This window comes from Pyrgilauda ruficollis, unplaced genomic scaffold, assembly GCF_017590135.1.
Source record: "Pyrgilauda ruficollis isolate IOZ18807 unplaced genomic scaffold, ASM1759013v1 scaffold39, whole genome shotgun sequence".
NCBI classification, from domain to species: domain Eukaryota; kingdom Metazoa; phylum Chordata; class Aves; order Passeriformes; family Passeridae; genus Pyrgilauda; species Pyrgilauda ruficollis.
This window is the reverse complement of record NW_024525378.1, coordinates 6,023,334-6,040,300: the sequence shown is the minus strand read 5'-3', so window position 1 is coordinate 6,040,300 and position 16,967 is coordinate 6,023,334. Positions and strand designations below refer to the sequence as shown.

Sequence of the window (16,967 nt, the reverse complement as noted above, 5' to 3'; positions counted from 1 at the left end):
GGAAACTCATCTTTTAAAACATTGGAACTTTTTTTTTTTTTTTGGCTTTTCCCCCTTTTCCTTTGATCTTCAAGCTTAAATGCAGTGTTTGGTTAAGGACCACGGAAATCAACCCGGTGTGATTGCAGCAGGGTACGAGTGCAAGAAGGGGTGACAGCCCCAGCTCTGCCATTCCTGCCTGTGACCAGCAGTGGCTAGAAGAGATCCTTACACATTGTGAGCTCATGTTTAAAGCTTTCACTCTACTTTTTTTTCACCCATAGACTTTGGCTGATGATCTGGTAACTGATAAACCCAGGAAAGGTAAGGATTTCCACTGAGCTCAGTCCTCAGAGTCATCTTCATCCTCATCGTCGTCCTTGCTGGGAGCACACCTTTGGAAGCAGTGCACCAGGGTGGCCAGGAAGAAGCTGGAGAGAATTGCAGCGATGGACACGGCCACTCCAGAGAAGATGATGATAAAAAGGTCTGTCAATGACAAACTGAATTTGCATTCACTGAAGCTGACCTCAGATAACTCGTTCAGAAAGATCCTCCTGTTCTCCACGGGCAGGGAACACTGGATTTCATGGAGACCTGCAAGGAAGGGCAAAGGGAAACAAATCAGCAGAATGCTGATGAATTCTTCTGTTGTTCTGGGTCAGAGATTGAATGGCTTTTTTAATTCCAGGTTTACAAAATTGTACAATATTCAGGGAAAAATGGAACAAAACCTGTCACTATCCAAAAGCCATTACATAGCCCCTTTGAGCAGCTCCTGGAAATTAAATTATTTCATCTGCAGCCTTCCAGGGATCAGGTGTGATCAAGAACCATGATTTGGAGGAATTAAAAAAGTGAATGTTGAACCCTGGATACATCTAAACCTGCAGACCTGAAAGCAATTCCCAGCTGCTCCATCTGAAAACAAACTCTGACTCCAAAACAGGGTAAGAGGGATACTGAAGCTCCTTCTACACCCTTCTACATTACTTTTTCCATGTAGTTCCAAACTAGAGTTGGTTGTTTTTTTTCTGGTCAAACAAGAGTTTGGATTTAATGGATGCTTGTTTGTCTGTGACCTGCTTCCTCTTTTCTCTCTGGCTGCCCTGAGGCCATGCAGACTGACAGATATTGTTCCTCCCTGCATTACTGGAGAATGCCAAGAGCTGGGTTCTTTGTAGTGCAAGCAAAAACCCCCAGATTGAAGAAGGGGTGAGAATACAGCTGGATCCTGGATGGTAAAAGCACACAGTTCACTGCATGTGCCCAGCTCCCTCTTCACGGGGGAACATCAGGAGAGGGATTTGCAGGGCTAGAGTGGAGCCCATACTGAACTGAATAAAGTCTGTAGAGCTGCTGGCAAGGCAGCTTTTGTCTCACTATTAAGGACATGAGTGTGAAGGGGAAATGCAAGAAGCGTGTGCATGGATGTAAAGGGGAAATGCAAGAATTGTGTGCATGGATGTAAAGGGGAAATGCAAGAATTGCGTGTTAATGGCACGAGATCTGCTGCTGAGTTTCTTGATCCACTTCCTCTCTGCTGATGATCCCGGGGGGTTCTCTCTGGTTTGGGCTCTGCCTTGCTGCATGCACACAGAGAACATGGCATTTCCATCCCACAGGCCTGCACAGAACCATGATGTCGCTTTAAACAAGGAATGGTGACGATAAGGTTCCCTCTGCATTTGTGAATCACAGCTTTCCTGTGGCTGGGCAAGTGTGGCATGTGAAGTTTCACTGTTAAACCCAGGCTCCCCTGATAGTCTGGATCCAGCCCAGCCCAGCTGTTGTGCTGATTTGAGGAGTTTTAGTTGATTCCACCGTGGAACCAATTATCACCCTGATCTACTTGACCTTGTAATGACGATTGTATTAAATTTTCATCCCTAAAAGCCATCCTGTATCTGTCATGTTTGCCTAAAGTCCTGTGGCTTTCCTCCATTTATTTTATTTCCCTCTTTCTCCTGCTGCTCTGACTGGGAATGTCCTGAGAGCTGCCCAGCAGTGCCAGCAGCCAGCCTGGCCAAGGCTCAGCAGGCACACTGCTGCCCAAATCCACGCTGATTTGATTTTGGTGTTCCTCAGCCCGGCGTGCACTGCCCGTGCACAGCAGATGGGGAGCAAACACAACTGTGGCCACATTTCTCTCACAGAGAAAAGCAAGGCACAATTTCCCAAGTATTGTCCTAATCTCAATTGTTCAAACTTTATTATTCTGATTATATTACTACTATTAAACTTTTAAAATTTCAAAAACAAGTGATTGGCGTTTTTCACACCAAGGATATTTCTGGGATTTGTATTCTCTGAACCTTACAGAAAGAAAAAACAACTCTTATCTCAATTGCTGCTCCTCTTGTCGTGGACAAGTAGAATGCATCGTGGAAGATTGTTTAGCTGAAGGGAATTGATAATTGGCTTTGGGTGTGGGTGTTTTGATTCACTGACCCGTTGGATCCAGGTGTGTGTGTCGGGACTGTCAGCTGACAGTCAGGAGATGCTGTGCAGTGGGGATGAGTTGGGTGCTTGTGCACATTCAGTTTAGATGTAGTGTAATATAGTATAGAATAATATAGTATAATAAAGTAATTAATTAGCCTTCTGATGTCCATGGAGTCAGATGCATCATTTCTCCCAGACGTCAGGGTTGCCCTGCCTTTACAGTGCACAACTTGCTCTGAGATCTGTGAAACTCCAGTCATTGGAACTGACCTGGAAGAGAAAGCAGCTGCATGGTTTCAAACATCCTCTGAGACTTCTGGAATTCTGACCTGTCACCATCATATTTTCTGAGAAATCCCTTTGCCCAGGATTCTCCTGGGAAGCTGAGACGCCTCAGAGAAAAAGGAAAACAATATTATCTCATTTGCTTCTCCTGTGTTTTGCTCCTTTGGGATATGGTTTGGACATTGTTTACCAACAGGTGATTGTTTCATTGATTTCATGTGAATTGTTTTTGACTTATTGGCCAATCAGGGCCAAGCTGTGTTGGACTCTGGAAAAAGAGTCACGAGTTTTTTATTGTATCTTTTAGCCTTCTGTCTGTATCCTTTCTTTACTATAGTTTAGTATAGTTTAGTATAGTATTCTTTAATATAATATAAATCATAAAATATATAAATTAGCCTTCTAAGAACATAGAGTCACATTCATCATTCCTTTCTTCATCTGGGAACCCCACAAATACAAGACTGACCTTGCAAAGTTCATGTTTTCTGCATGAGCTGATACCCTGGAGCACCTGAGCACACAGAGACCAAGGAGCTACAAACCCTCTCCAGCCTCCCCCTACAAACCTTCCTACTGAAACAACTGAGAACTGGCCACCAAATCCTATTTTCATCTCAGTAAGACTTGGAAGTAGCAGCTCTAGGCATTAATCAGAGTCAACAAAACGGGGGACAGATGAATATCCTTCCCTATTCAAAACCATGAGAAATGAGTGAGAAGCTATAGGCTGGAATTTCATTACCTGTGTCTTTTAAATCAGATTTTAAAAAGCTAAGATTTTTTTTCCAGTAAATAAATATAATCCTGACAGTAATCAAAGCAGTTGCATGAGTGCAACATACTGCAAATTCATTTGAAGAGGAAATTCCTTGCTAATATGAAAAGATCACTGCAGCATTTTGGCAGGAAAACCTGCACCAAGTGAATACAGCACCTACACAAATTCCATTTCACTTGTACCAAGCACAAGAACAAACAAGGATTTCTTGTACAACTGTGTTTCTATAAAAGAAATCAGTCTCACACATGTTGAGACCTCCTGAGAACTGCTGTTTTCAGAGCATCTGAGTCAAGCTCCTCAAAAGAAAAAGGGCACAGGTGACCATAAGAAACTCTGCATTTTAAAATTTCAGTCCAGCTGAAACAGAAGTTCTCAACTGGCAGCATTTATAATATTTCTGTGCTGGAGTGATGGGATGGAATATCAGATCTGGATAAGGGAGGAAGTAAAAAAAGAACATATTAAAAAATAAAGAGAGCAAAGAAGACTCCAAAAGAAAACTCTTGTCCAGAGCAGTTCTACATACTGCAGCCCTTGGCTTGAGAGAAAACTTGCCATGGTAACATTTGCCAGGATCCCAGACATGGAAAGGATCTCACTCCATTCCCAGCAGCAGCTCTGCCATGGATCAGAGCTGACCCTCTGCACTGTGAGCTCTATTCCTCTTTCCCTGATGCTTTCACTTTGCATCACAACACACAGAATGCAAACAGCAAAGGATCTGCAGCACACCAAGGCACTTAGAGGATATATCTTGGTATGAGAATCAGTGTACTGTGAGGATTTTGAGACTCATTATACAATAAGGAGAAATAAAGATGCTCCTTTCCATGTAGCCATGGGTACTGGAATCTAGGTCATGTTCTCAAACCAAAGAGATAAGATGGGAATTTGCTGCTTGCTTTGTTCTGTGGCAGCCCAACAGGCTTCTGCGGCCTCGAGTTTTTAGAGAATTGTTAGTTATTGGAGTTACAGATGCCAGCAGATGAAATACAGCAGCACAGACCGGGGGCCAGGGCAGGGGGCTCACTGGGGAGCTTCGGCCACACCGTGTGTGCACCACCTCTTCCAAACGACAGGAGAGAGCTGAGCTCTGCTCTCCACACACAGGCAGCCTCCCAAAGCTGTGCTGAGCAGCCAGGGCAGACTGCAGGGCTGGGTGGAAGCACAGGGCAGTGACTGAGGGAAGGGAATGCTGGGCAGTCCTGTTGGGTGGGTGTTTCTCTTCACTGAGTCGTGACACTGCTGAAAAACCCAGCGCAGCCAAACAGAAGCTTTTCTTTGGACTCCAAAGAGAGTTTGGAACAGACTGTTCATTTGGAACAGTCAACAGTAAGAGCAGCAGTTCTGTCTCTGGTGGCACAAGGAATTTCTCCTTCCAAAGCTGATGCAGTGGTTGTTGCACCAGAGCTTCCAACTCCTCACCTGAAAATACCATCACTTGCAGAAAACACACCTGCTGAAGATGAGAAATGGACAAACCCATTTCATCTGCTTCCTTCCACAGACACAGCCCTGGCTTTGCATTATTTACAAGTGGGTTGTTCTTGTGACATAGGAGTCCTGATGCTCTGTGCCCCATGTGTCCTGTTCCATCGGTGCCAGCAATAGATCCATCTTTGTTCTTTCCTGGGGCAGGAAGTGCTTCCAGGGCATTAAACACCCTCTGCATGAACAGTGAGCTACAGAATGGTTTCTAGAAGGTGACCAGTATGAATTATGGGGTGTAGGTTTTTCCTTTGTGTGGCTCTGTTGCATCTAGACTGGCTCAATCAAATCCCTGTCCCCACACACAACCTCTAAAGGACAGGAGGTGCCATTTAACCTCAGAGCTCTGCTTTCTCACATTTTTACTTCAATGGTATTAAATTTTATGGTTTGTTTGTGGGGGTTTCCTGTATTTTTAAAAAAAAATTATTTATTCTGTAGAATTTATTCTTTTAAAAGACCAGCCAGGATTCTTGTAAAGGGCATCTCAAAGCAGCTTGGTATTTAGTGCTTGGCTGCAGCAAGAGAGCCTTTGATGACAGTTATATATATCCACCTCATTGCTCCCACATCATATTCAAGGAGTTGCTTCTTCATCCCAAACAAAACTGTAAATGAAATAACAAGTGTGAGTGTGCTATAAATACACAGCTTGTGTTATTTTGGTCAGGGCCATCCCATTATCTGTAATGACTCCAGCTGTCCCAAGGACAATGTCACACACCCTGCATCCTTCTGCCATCTCATCAAAAGGAGCAGATGCATTGCCCTGCTGCTGATTGCTTTGAGGTGCCAGGCAAGGCACAGGTGCTGGATTCTACACAGGCTTGCCTCAACTCTGGGAAAATAAGGATGGAAATACAGGTATGTGCCCTGAGGAACAGATTGTCTAAGTATCATGGCAAGTGTGAATATGCTGGAATTCCAGAACCCCAATGTTAAAAGGAGAGGTGGGTTTTTAAAAAGAAGGAAAAAAAAAAGTGTGTTCATAAAGAAGTGATGCAGGAGGGTTCCAGGCAGAGTTATTTCAATGAAATTCCCAAATAGGTGTCAGAACAAGGTGACTTTGAACACCTTACATTAGAGGAGTACAACTCCACCAAGTCCAGCACTTAAACCCTGCCAATAAGTCACAGGCATTTAGGCTGCTGCTAGATCCTAAAAAACACTTTTCTGTTCAGGACCATGCCCAGGCTGAAATCTTTCCCTGTATAACTGAACCTCCCAGAAAGTGGAAGCAGCCCAAAACCAGTCTGCATGCAAATAATAAATAATTTCCTTGTAAATTACTGAAAGGAGACAAACAATGCTGTAATTCCCCAAAGCTAAAACTGGATTGATCTCACCATCTCAAACCCCCACAAAACCCCAGAGGGGCTTCAGCTGAACCCTGCTGGACTTTGCAGCCATGATCCAACCCCAGGTTCCTGTGCTCAGGAGTTTTTAACCATGGAGAGCACTGACACTCCTGCTCCTGGCTGGGCCAGGGCTTTTCCCTGGATGTATTGACTGCTGCACTGGGAGTTTTGGCTCATACTCCTCCAGCTAAAGACATCAAGGGCATCACTTTCTCCAGGTCCACTTGACCCTGTTTTGAAGGACTCCTTGTGTCTTTCTGTCTCTGCTTATTTCTAATCCCTATGCTAAGTATATTTTTGACTGGAGAACTTCTGGAATTCATTATCATTTCAATGTTATGGTCTGTCTGTTAGCAGACAGAGATTGCCCAGCTGTAATTTTGGATGCTGTGTTAAAAAAATAAAAGAAAAAAAAAAGAATAAGCCTCAATTCTTTTGGGGTCTTTTAGAGTTCACAAAAAGCAGGTACCAGGACAAAGATTTTTTCTGCCATTCAGCAAATGGACAGCAGGATGAGATAATGCAAAGGCACGCCGGGACATGCACTGGGATTTATGGAAATACATCCACAGAAATATCTGAAACCATAAATGTTTGAATGAGCTGCATGCACACATGTTCACTACTATGGATGCAGTAAATATGACAGCAATACAATAGGCTTTTTATTTTAGAGTAAAATTGGCATTTGCCCTTTTGGGTGGGATTTAGCTGCTCCCTCGTGTTGCTGAATGCAGCTGACACAGATTTGAAATGTTTAAATGTGGCATGTTGTTTCTTGTGTGGTATTTTGCTCCCAGCTATGGTTTGCCTTAAACACTGTCACAAATGTATTAGATGTATTAATAAGCAATGAGAGAAGCATTGCCTCTGAAGTGAGATGGGATTTCATTGGAAATAGCCTTGAGCCATCAGAACAGTAAAGCTTAAAAAACTTGAAGCCTAGATTTAGGTCCCTAAATAAAACTTTTATGGCCAAGTGCCCTAAAGATTTGCAGAACAGCTTTGGAGGGTGCTTAGCAGTTTTTCTCAATGTCTAAACACGAAGTTCAACATCAGGTGTTCACATCTGCAAGTGCTGTCCTCACTTCTTCAAATCTGTGAAAGATGGAAGCACTCCAAATAACCTTAGGATGGAAGAAATAGAGTGAAAAGCCAGTGGCAGTCAGATCATTTTACTGAAAATGTCTGGGAGATCAAATTATATATTTATATATGTATATATAGAAACAGATTTGATGTGCTTGTTAAGGAATATAATTTCTGTGAGGCGTTTCTGCTTGAGCAGGATAAAAGCTGCTGAATGTGTGAAATGTCTTAGGGCTTTGAATTCCTTTCCAGACACACAGATCTTCTGTTCTGTCCTGGTGGTGTGGGAGCATGTGCATGATCCTGGGGGAGAGCTGATGGTTGCGATGGACAGAACAGCCTGTCCTTCCTAGCTGCAGCTCACTCAGGTTCTATATTGGTACATGGAGTTAAGGAGCCTTCTCTCCACAGCAGATGAGCAAATAAGTGCTAATAAAGACTGGTAAGCCAAGAGGACTTGTAAAACTCTCAGTTTCCTCGCTGGCTGTTGGTTGAAGTGTTAAACAAAACCTGTCCTCTCGTGTCATTATGGTGTTTTGTTTTGAAGAAAATATTTAGTATTTTCTGTAAACTCATTAAAAGACTGGATTAGTGAAATGAGAGGTTGTTTAATTTATAGAATAAGTTATGCAACAGATCTCAGATTGGAATGGGATCACAGAAGGAGCCAAGAAGCAAGAGATGGTAACCTCATGGCACGGCATGTCTGAAAAGCTCAGAAAAATCATTCCTTTCTCCTGGGTCTAGAAGGGTCTGGAGGGTAACTCCTGTGAGGGGCAGCTGAGGGAGCTGGGAAGGGGCTCAGCCTGGAGAAAAGGAGGTTCAGGGGGCCCTTGTGGCTCTGCACAGCTCCTGACAGGAGGGGACAGCCGGGGGTCGGGCTGTGCTCCAGGGAACAGGCACAGGAGCAGAGGGAACGGCCTCAGGCTGGGCCAGGGCAGGCTCAGGGTGGGCACAGCAGGAATTTCCCCATGGAAAGGGTGCTCAGGCCTTGGAACTGCCCAGGGAGGTCTGGAGTGCCCATCCCTGGAGGTGCCCAAGGACGGGCTGGGGGTGGCACTCACTGGGCTGGGGACAAGGTGGGCATCGGGCACAGCTGGGACCCGATGCCCTTAGGGGTCCTTTCCAGCCTCAAGGATTATATTTTATTATTCATCTCTGAATCTCTTTTTAGGACTGAATTCAGTCTGAATTTCCTGCTTACAGCCTCACTGTCACGTGCTCTTGGTTTTTTTTCCTGCCTACTCTCCCTGCCATCCTTCTCCCCTGTTCTTTTGCTTTGTCTGGAAATTTGCCACTTCACCAGAATTTACTTCTCCATCCATTCCAAAGACCTCTTGAAAACTACAGAAGCCTTTCAGGTAGCTAAACAGCTTCTGTGTCAGTACTGACACTGAAACCCTCTTGGAATATCTCAGAATTGTGCAGCCCCCACCCACAGCTTTCCAAAATGGAGCAACAGTTGATCCAATGAGCCCTGAGCACCAGACCTCACCTCAACTGTGCCTACTTCAATTTCAGACACTCAGAACATCTATTTCATTTATCACATCACAAATCTATTTGGAATTCTGTCTCTGGCCACTTCTGAACAAGTTTTTCAAATCTTCCTGGAAATACAAATGTGCAAAGGCTACCCATAAAAATGCTCAGTCTAAACCTCTGCTAGAAGTCTTTCTAATACTGTTTTTATAGAGAGCAGCAAAATTTTTAATTCCTGCAATGGGTAGTGGGGAACTTAAATAACTAAACAAATAAATTAATTAATCCCAGAAACTGTATACAACTTCCCAAACATAAGGGGAAAAAAGGAAGTAAAAAGCAAAATGAGGGCAAGATGACAGAAAGGAGACATTACAGTCACACTCCAAGGAATACTTAAGTGCTAATTAAAAGTATGTTAAACATGCATTAGTCATTAGCAAACAAGGTCACAGGCCCAGCTGCCCAAAGCATGTTCACAGAAAATAAAAATCAGCAACAGGAATGTCAACAAAGCCCCTCAATGTGGCCACTGCAGATTACTTGTATTGCTTTGCTACAGGCATTTATCTGAATCCAGTCCCTTATCCTGATGGGATCCTCAGAGGGATTCAAGAAATGTCTTTTGCACTAATTTTAAACAAGAAGTTTCAGCAAAAATTTATTCCATCAAAGCCCTTTGTGTTTAAACTCTGAAATGGAAGGTTCATAACCCTCTGTTCTGTCATTTGCACCAGTGACACTTGTGCTGGCTGAGCCCTGAGTTTCAAACAGCATCACTGAAAGGACTAGGTTAAAGATGAGGAAATAAAGAAAAGTGCAATTTTAGCCAAGATAAATGTGATGAACAACAAGCTCTGAAAGCAGAAGAAAGCCTGGCCAATAGGAGAAGTTGCTGAGTGTATTTTTGTAGACCAACTTAGGCATTTGTTCTTTCAAGGTATTTTTTTTTCTATGAGTTTTCATGGCCCCATGGAGTAAAACATTCTATGAAAGTTTTCATACTTGTCTTTGTAGGGATAAAGATCTTACAGCAACTCCTCTATTTAAAAAAAAAAATTAAATTAAAAAAATCCCAAATTCTTAATATCCATTCTCCTGCTGATCTGAAGGCTTCAATATGTACTATTTCCACCATATGCCATATGCCTGTACAATCCTTCTACAGAAAATCTTCATAAGTGTTGTACTTAACCACTGTGACCAACAGCAAGCACTTTGTCTTCTCCAGGGAAAAGAACTTTTCTATTTTTTCCACTCATCACCATTCCACTGCTCTTCACAGTTCCTTTGCCTTCTTTGTACTATGCTCACTAATTAGTTTTTAATCAATTACTAACCAAATCAGAGGGGAAAATTGTAGTTTTGTTTTGCAGCATGAAGAAAATGCTGGATTTAATATCTCTTTATGGTAAAAAAAATATGTTCGCTGTTTTAAAGTGCTAGCTTTAATCACAAAATTTTAGTGCTGTTTTTTAATAGGTCTGCATGCAAATTTGCCAGGATGAGGGTATAATCTGGGGAAGGTGTTCACCTAATGCCAGTTAAGGCATTTTAATTAAATTTAGCAGCCCGCTGGCACCCGTGGGGCGTGGATATTTTATCATATATTTATTATATATATAATATATATTATATATCTTTATATATAATTTATTTAAATTTAATAGAATTTATTTAAAATTTAGGCTAGATGAATAAATGCTGAAATCTGTAAAATTATTGAAACCCTAGCTGTTTGTGTCAAGCAACAGGTTGGACGAGCAGAGGCAGCTCAGCTGGGCAGAGCCTTTGCAGCCTTTTCCAGCTGGGCAGGCAGGTCAGCAGAAGTCAGAACTTTACAAGCTATTCCTGGTACTGTGCCAGCAGGAAAATGGAGCCTCCTGCAAAACTAATGAGTTGAAGCACAGCTTTTGTTCCTGTCACTGAGTCCTCCAGAAGCCTTAATTACAGAGGGACAGAGCTTCAGGATCAATTATCCAGATTTCAGTTCACAGAGACAAAAGTGTCCTTTTTAAAGCAGCTTGGTGTTTCTCTCGTGGAAGCCAAGGGCAGCTGGGGCTGCTGAGCTCCCTGCCTGGGAGGTGGAGCAGTGCCTGGCCTTGGTGATGGTTCAGCTGCTCAGGGACTTCCTCAGGCAGGCACATCCTCCTCCTTCAGGTGTCATTCTGGGAAAAGTGCAGATCATATGGGTCTGCACAGGTATTTACTGTATGTGTTGTGTTGTACTGAGTAGTAGTGCTGTATTAACATTTTAGTAGTATGGGAAATGTGGTTTTGTAGTTAAAATGGAACTTTTGTAGTTAAAGCAGGAACTATGTAGGTGGGATATTTTTTTTAAAGAAAGGAATGAGGTACTCACACCAGATAGCAGCCACAGGACACCTAAATCTTTTAGAGAAAGAGAATTTATTGGTCCCTTATCAGAAGAAACTAACTTCTTCCTGCCTCACTCAGCCCTGAAGACGCCATCAGGATTCAGAGGAAGAAGCTGACACTGACCAGACAGAATCCTTTCTTTAAATAGAGTTTATGCATCATGGGTGAGCTGTATGAATATGCAACAGGCTGTTGTTTTTAAGGGTTAATCCTCTCTTAACGTGGGTCCTTTTTTGGGCTTATTTTGTCCACAAAGAGGTAGCTGGACTGTCCCTAACTCTTTGTTTTTATTGACTCATATTGTCCTAGTACTAATTGTCCTATTTTTTTATTACTCTAATTATATTACTCTTTTTATAACCATTTCATTACTATTAAACTTTTAAAATTTTAAAAAACAAGTGATTGGCATTTTTCACAATTCAAGATGAGGAACCTAAAGGAATGCCTAGAGCCCAAATCTGTCTGCAAATGTCCTTCTCCCAGTGCAACACAAACTCTTGAGCTGCTGCAGAATTCCAAAGCAGAAGCAGCCAAGATCTTTTCTTGGGCCCTGGAAATGCATCCCTGTCTTTCCTCCTGTATTTCCAGACAGAAATCCTGCTGCCCTACTTCTCCTGCTGCAAGAATCCTTCATCCCAGCCTCAGAGAACTCTCAGGAGCAGCCAGGGAGTCTGAATGCTCAGGGTTTATTGCGTTGCCCTTCCCACTGTTCCCAGGAAAGGCCAGACAAGCGTGGTCTTGGATAAGTACAAGCAGACAAGCAATGCTAATTTAATCAGTTCCTAATGGGAATCATGTTGTGACATCATTAAAAACTGAAAACGGGGTGTAAAATGCTATCAAATCAAAATTCTAATGATTTAACTCTGGCTTTCCAAAAGTTGTTGTGCAAGGCATGCAACTGTGGCCATGTATTTCAAAAAGTCATTGAGGCAGTCTTTCCTTTTTGGGGTTAGTCTTGCAGTCACCTTTGTGAAGAATGTTTTGGGGCTTTATTAAAGGAGACAGTGAGTGGTTTTGTGGCAGCAGCTCACAAGATGCTTTTCTGCATCCTTGCACATCTCTCCCTGGCATGGCTGGGTGCAAAGAGAGCAGGGTGCTCACTCCAGGCACAAACCCACATCCTTGCAGGACAGCTCTGACCAAATCAACCACTTGAATATTTGCCGCTTTGCCTTCCCAAATCAAGTCTCAGTTAAAGTTTGGAAGATCTGGATAAACTAGTAATTTCTCAGCCATTTGGCCAAAACACAGCTATGGATGAGGGGAAAAGCTGTGGGAAAGCATCTCTGGGATGGGGAGACTGGGAAACTGGGGGTGCTCTGGGAAAGCTCACTCCCTTGAGATGCCCAGATAAAAGTTCAGACACTTTAAAACACTGAGGGGGCAGCAGAGAAAGAGGTAGGACAGACTCAAACTGGACAGATCAGGATCTCAGTCAGGATCAAGGGGAACAGCCTGGAAGTTCAGTGGAAGCCTGGAGAAAGTGAACTGCTGTGTGAACTCAGGTTAACATTAGAGACAGGCAAATACTTGATTCAAATTGAGCAAACTTAAGCTAAACCATGAGGAAAGGTGGGATAATAGGTTTGGTTTAGAAAGAATCCAGATCAAAGTTTCACTGACACAAAGAGGAAAAAAACCCCAACTTTTTTTCCTCAAATCACTTCTTCCTTAAAACAGCTGACCTACAGCTAGGAATATTCATGGCAACGTAGATGAGTGCACTAGAAAGATGCTACCCAAGGTCACAAGCATGGGAAGAACCTGAATAACTGACTGCAGAGTCTGAGCCTGGAGTGCCAGGACACAGGAGAACAGCTTCAAACTGACAGGGAGCAGGGTCAGATGGGATATGAGGAATAAATCCTTCCCTGGGAGGGCGGGCAGGCCCTGGCACAGGGTACCCAGAGAAGCTGTGGCTGCCCCTGGATCCCTGGAAGTGTCCAAGGCCAGGCTGGATGGGGCTTGGAGCAACCTGGGATGGTGGAAAGTGTCCCCTCTGGGGCCCTCCCAAAGTTTCCCTGCTCCTTCCCTGCTCTGCCTTTGGGAGCAGCTGGTGCTGCTCAGTGGCAGGAGTTTGTGCCCTGGTGCTTGTTGGGAGACACGAACTGTGAGATGATCTCCTGCTAAAGCTGGATTAAGAGAGGCTTTGGGGTCTGGTGGGACATGTGGAGTAAGAGTCTGGATTCCCTAGACATGCCAGTCTTAACACTTTTATTTTTCCCCCCTGTGCCTTTCTAAAAATGACTGGCTCAAATACCAGGATTATATATCTTGCATTTTGAGGGGTTCTAAAGCCACTTCAATTTATTTCTCATATTGGAAGCAGTGCTTTTTTAATGAATAGAGCCCAAATTGAGATGCTGAAGTGTTTCAAACACAGAGCATCACAACTAAATACTTCCAGGAAGGGGTTGATGATCACAGTTGCATAAAATGGGGATTTAACCCTTTTGTAGCAGCTGCATAACTGATCAGTAAAATGAGAGGAAAAACAGTTTTCCTAAGGAGCTGGCACAGAATATTTAGCTGCTCAAAGGGCTTATTGTAGAAAATATATTTACCAGAGAGAAAATGAAGTCTGGAAGAGAACCAGCTCTGGGCTGAATGAATTTGAAAAGGCTCTTTCACTGCCTAGGCAAGTTTAGTCTATAAATCAAAATTATTAGGGCTTAATTTTTAAATTTTATTTCTTAAGTGGGAGGAGGACCTGCTGCTCAAAGAAGCCAACATGAATTTAAGGGGCTGGTTTGTTGAAAGCATGCAATTACAGCCTGACAAACTGCAGGCACACGGACAATGGGAGCAGGAAGCATCCTGCCCTCCCGGGCACACACAGACACACACACTGCACTGAGCTTTACCTTTCTGGAGCTTGGATGCATTGTCCTGGATCCAGCTGAAGAGGTTGGCAAAGTCACAGTCACACACCCAGGGGTTGCCCTCCAGGCGGATGGTCCGCAGGGAGGGCAGCGCTTCCAGGGCTGCCACGTTCAGGCTCTGTAAGTTATTGTCATTCAATTCTAACACTTGGAGCTGGTCCAGGTTCTCAAAAGCAGCCTCGTCCACGTCCACCAGGTTGTTGTTTCCAAGGCTCAGTTTTATCAGTTTCTCTGCTGATTTGAATATCCCAGCATCGAGCTGCGTTAAATTGTTGTAGCTTAAGTCTAAATACACCAGTTTGGTAGAACTGCTAAAAGTGCCCTCTTCTAAAGAGGTGAGGGAGTTATTCCTGAAGTCCAAATAGACTAGATCTCCATAAAATATAAAGAAGTCAGCTGGTATTGCCTGAATGTTGTTATCAGCTATAAGAAGTTTCCGTACATCCAATGGGAAGGGATTGGGAACACTTGGGAGTCCTTGATCCCGGCAGTCTATGGTGTGGTAGTCCATACAGCTACAAACAGCAGGGCAAAGATGACCCCCAGGCAGGAAAAGCAGGCAGGCAAAGCCAGCAAAAGGCAGGAGGCAGGAAGGAAAGCATGGCAACATCGTCAAGGATCTGGAGGCTGTGATGAGCACCACTTCAGGAGAAAGACATTTTGCTCGGCTGAGCAGGAGTGCCTGGTACTTGTGTGTGTGCCTGATTGTATCCAGGAGATCACATATCATCACAGATCCGATAGCAGCAGGCTGGAGGGGGAGGGAGGAGGGAGGGAGGGAGGCAAATGTGAGGATTTACACTGTCAGAATATTGTGATGCTGCACAGGGTGAGGAAAGCGATGATTGGGCACACGGAGGATCTTTCAAAGGACTCCCTTGCTTTTGTGAGCTAAAAAAAGCCCAGAGCCTGTTTGAATATTTGCTGTCTATTCCAGCAAAGGGGAAATCACACCTGATCCTGTGACTCTGACAGCAACAGCTTCTGCTTAAAAAGCCCTTCAGGTGAAAATCCCCGATGAGATCACTTACTGTGCTCCTCAGCAGGAGCCTCCATCAGGATGCCCAACATGGAAATACAAGTGAGGGTCAGGCAGTGTCCTGGATGTCTGCTGAGGACAGGTTTCCCTTTTATTTGTAAAACAGGGAGCAGAAGGGGGGCAGCCCAAAGACATGGAGCTCTGCTTTGTGCTGTTTCTGGATTCCTCAGCTGTTAGAGCAAGGCTGCTCACATTATCCAAATATGACTCAGTATCTTTTAACCAAGAAGAATAACCTACAGCAGCAACAAGGAATATGGTCTCCAAAGTGAGGGGCTTTTCCTTCCTGTTTAATGACCCAAAAAAACTACTTTCTACTACAGCACCAGTAATGTCTGTTGGGCCACATGAAAGTGCAAAATGTGGATCAAATCTTTAGCTGGTTAAAATGGAACTGGTTTTCTTCATTTTCAGGGGGTTGAAATATTTGACAGTCAATCTGCCTGTCCTGTGGGACAGCAGAAGTGATTTTGCAACAAGGCATCTGTGTTTTCCTGACATCCTCAAACCCACACCCACAAAGGCAAGTCCTCAGCCAGCTACACACTTAACTTTTAACTCCATCCCTCCTCTTTATGCAGGGTGTGCAAGCAGAGTCTGGAGAGCTGGGGTCACATCTGTGTGCCAGGATGGAAGATTTTGCTAGAGACTGATGGTATTTGGGTGGGTGCATCCTGATGTGGAGAGCATAAAGTCAAACATCTTTGGCAAGCTAATTCTTAGGTCAAAGACAGACCAGAAATTTCAATTTAAGGTCATATTTTATAACTGGATTCAGGGTGTTTTTCATCCAGAATAGGGGACAAAAATTTCCTTCTCAGACAGCCTTTCCTCCAGGATCCCTGTGCCTGAACTGAAACAGTGAGAGCAGCATCCCTCACCTCTCCTTTAGTGCATACCTAGAAGCACCGAGCAGCTGGGAGGGAACAAAGAGGGAGCCACACTGTTCTCAGCAGCACCACTGACAGAAAAAAGATGAAATGGGCACAGATTGAAAACCATCTGAACACAAGGAAACACTTCTCTTACTGTGAGGCTTCCCACACAGGTTGAATTTCACCACAAAACCCAGCTGGGGACAGCTCTGGGCAGACCTGCTCTGACTCTGCTTGAGCAGGGCACTGGACAAGTTGATTTCCAGAGGTCCCTTCCAACCTCAGCATTTCCCTGCACTGCTCTGGGAAATGAACATGCCAAGGTTTATGCCTTCAGAGCACCTCTCTCACATTTTGCAGCCCACCTTGTTTCTAATTCATAGGTCTTTCAGCTAAACCACCTTGAAACAGCCTCTAGGTCCCTCCCAGAAAGACATATCCTGCTCCAGGTGCCTTTCATCTCTTAAATTACTTTGAAAACACCACCCAGAAAGAAATGGGCACAGCTGCCTCTATAAACCACCAGGGTAAAACCCAAATAAATTCCTGAGGTGATTATTTAAAGTATTTACCTTAAATTACAGAGGAAGTGGAGTTTGACAGGCTACCTCTGATTAGAAAAACCCAAATATGCAAAATAACTCTTGGGGTCAGGATTCATTGAACTGGCATCACCAAGTAACTGCAAATGGTATTTCTCCTGCAGAACTGATGCTTTTTAAATTCCTAGGGCTGTATCTTGCAAACAATTGCTCCTGCTGCAATCTACTGGTTTTCTTTCCCTAATTTAACTAAGGCTTCAAGTCAGAGATAAAGGTATTTCTAACACATGAAAGCAGAACTGATTTGATGTCTTTAGCAATGCAGTTTCATATG

At 43.7% G+C, this 16,967-nt stretch overlaps 1 protein-coding gene across 1 annotated transcript; it reads right to left on the bottom strand.

Annotated features, from left to right (window-relative positions):
* Positions 1-322: 322 nt before the first annotated feature.
* Positions 323-15,399, bottom strand: LRRC38 (leucine rich repeat containing 38). Its single transcript, XM_041476699.1, has 3 exons — positions 15,209-15,399; positions 14,160-14,928; positions 323-576 (listed from the first exon to the last, which is right to left on the bottom strand). Exons 2-3 carry the CDS (start codon positions 14,905-14,907, stop codon positions 323-325), a joined length of 1,002 nt encoding a protein of 333 aa, XP_041332633.1. The 5' UTR covers positions 14,908-14,928; positions 15,209-15,399.
* Positions 15,400-16,967: the final 1,568 nt, after the last annotated feature.

Coding starts and splice junctions, on each gene's coding strand:
- LRRC38 (XM_041476699.1), bottom strand. CDS start 14,907: ATGATATGTGATCTCCTGGATACAATCAGGCACACACACAAGTACCAG. Junction 577..14,159: donor TGCATCCAAGCTCCAGAAAG/GTAAAGCTCAGT, acceptor CCTTCCTTGCAG/GTCTCCATGAAATCCAGTGT.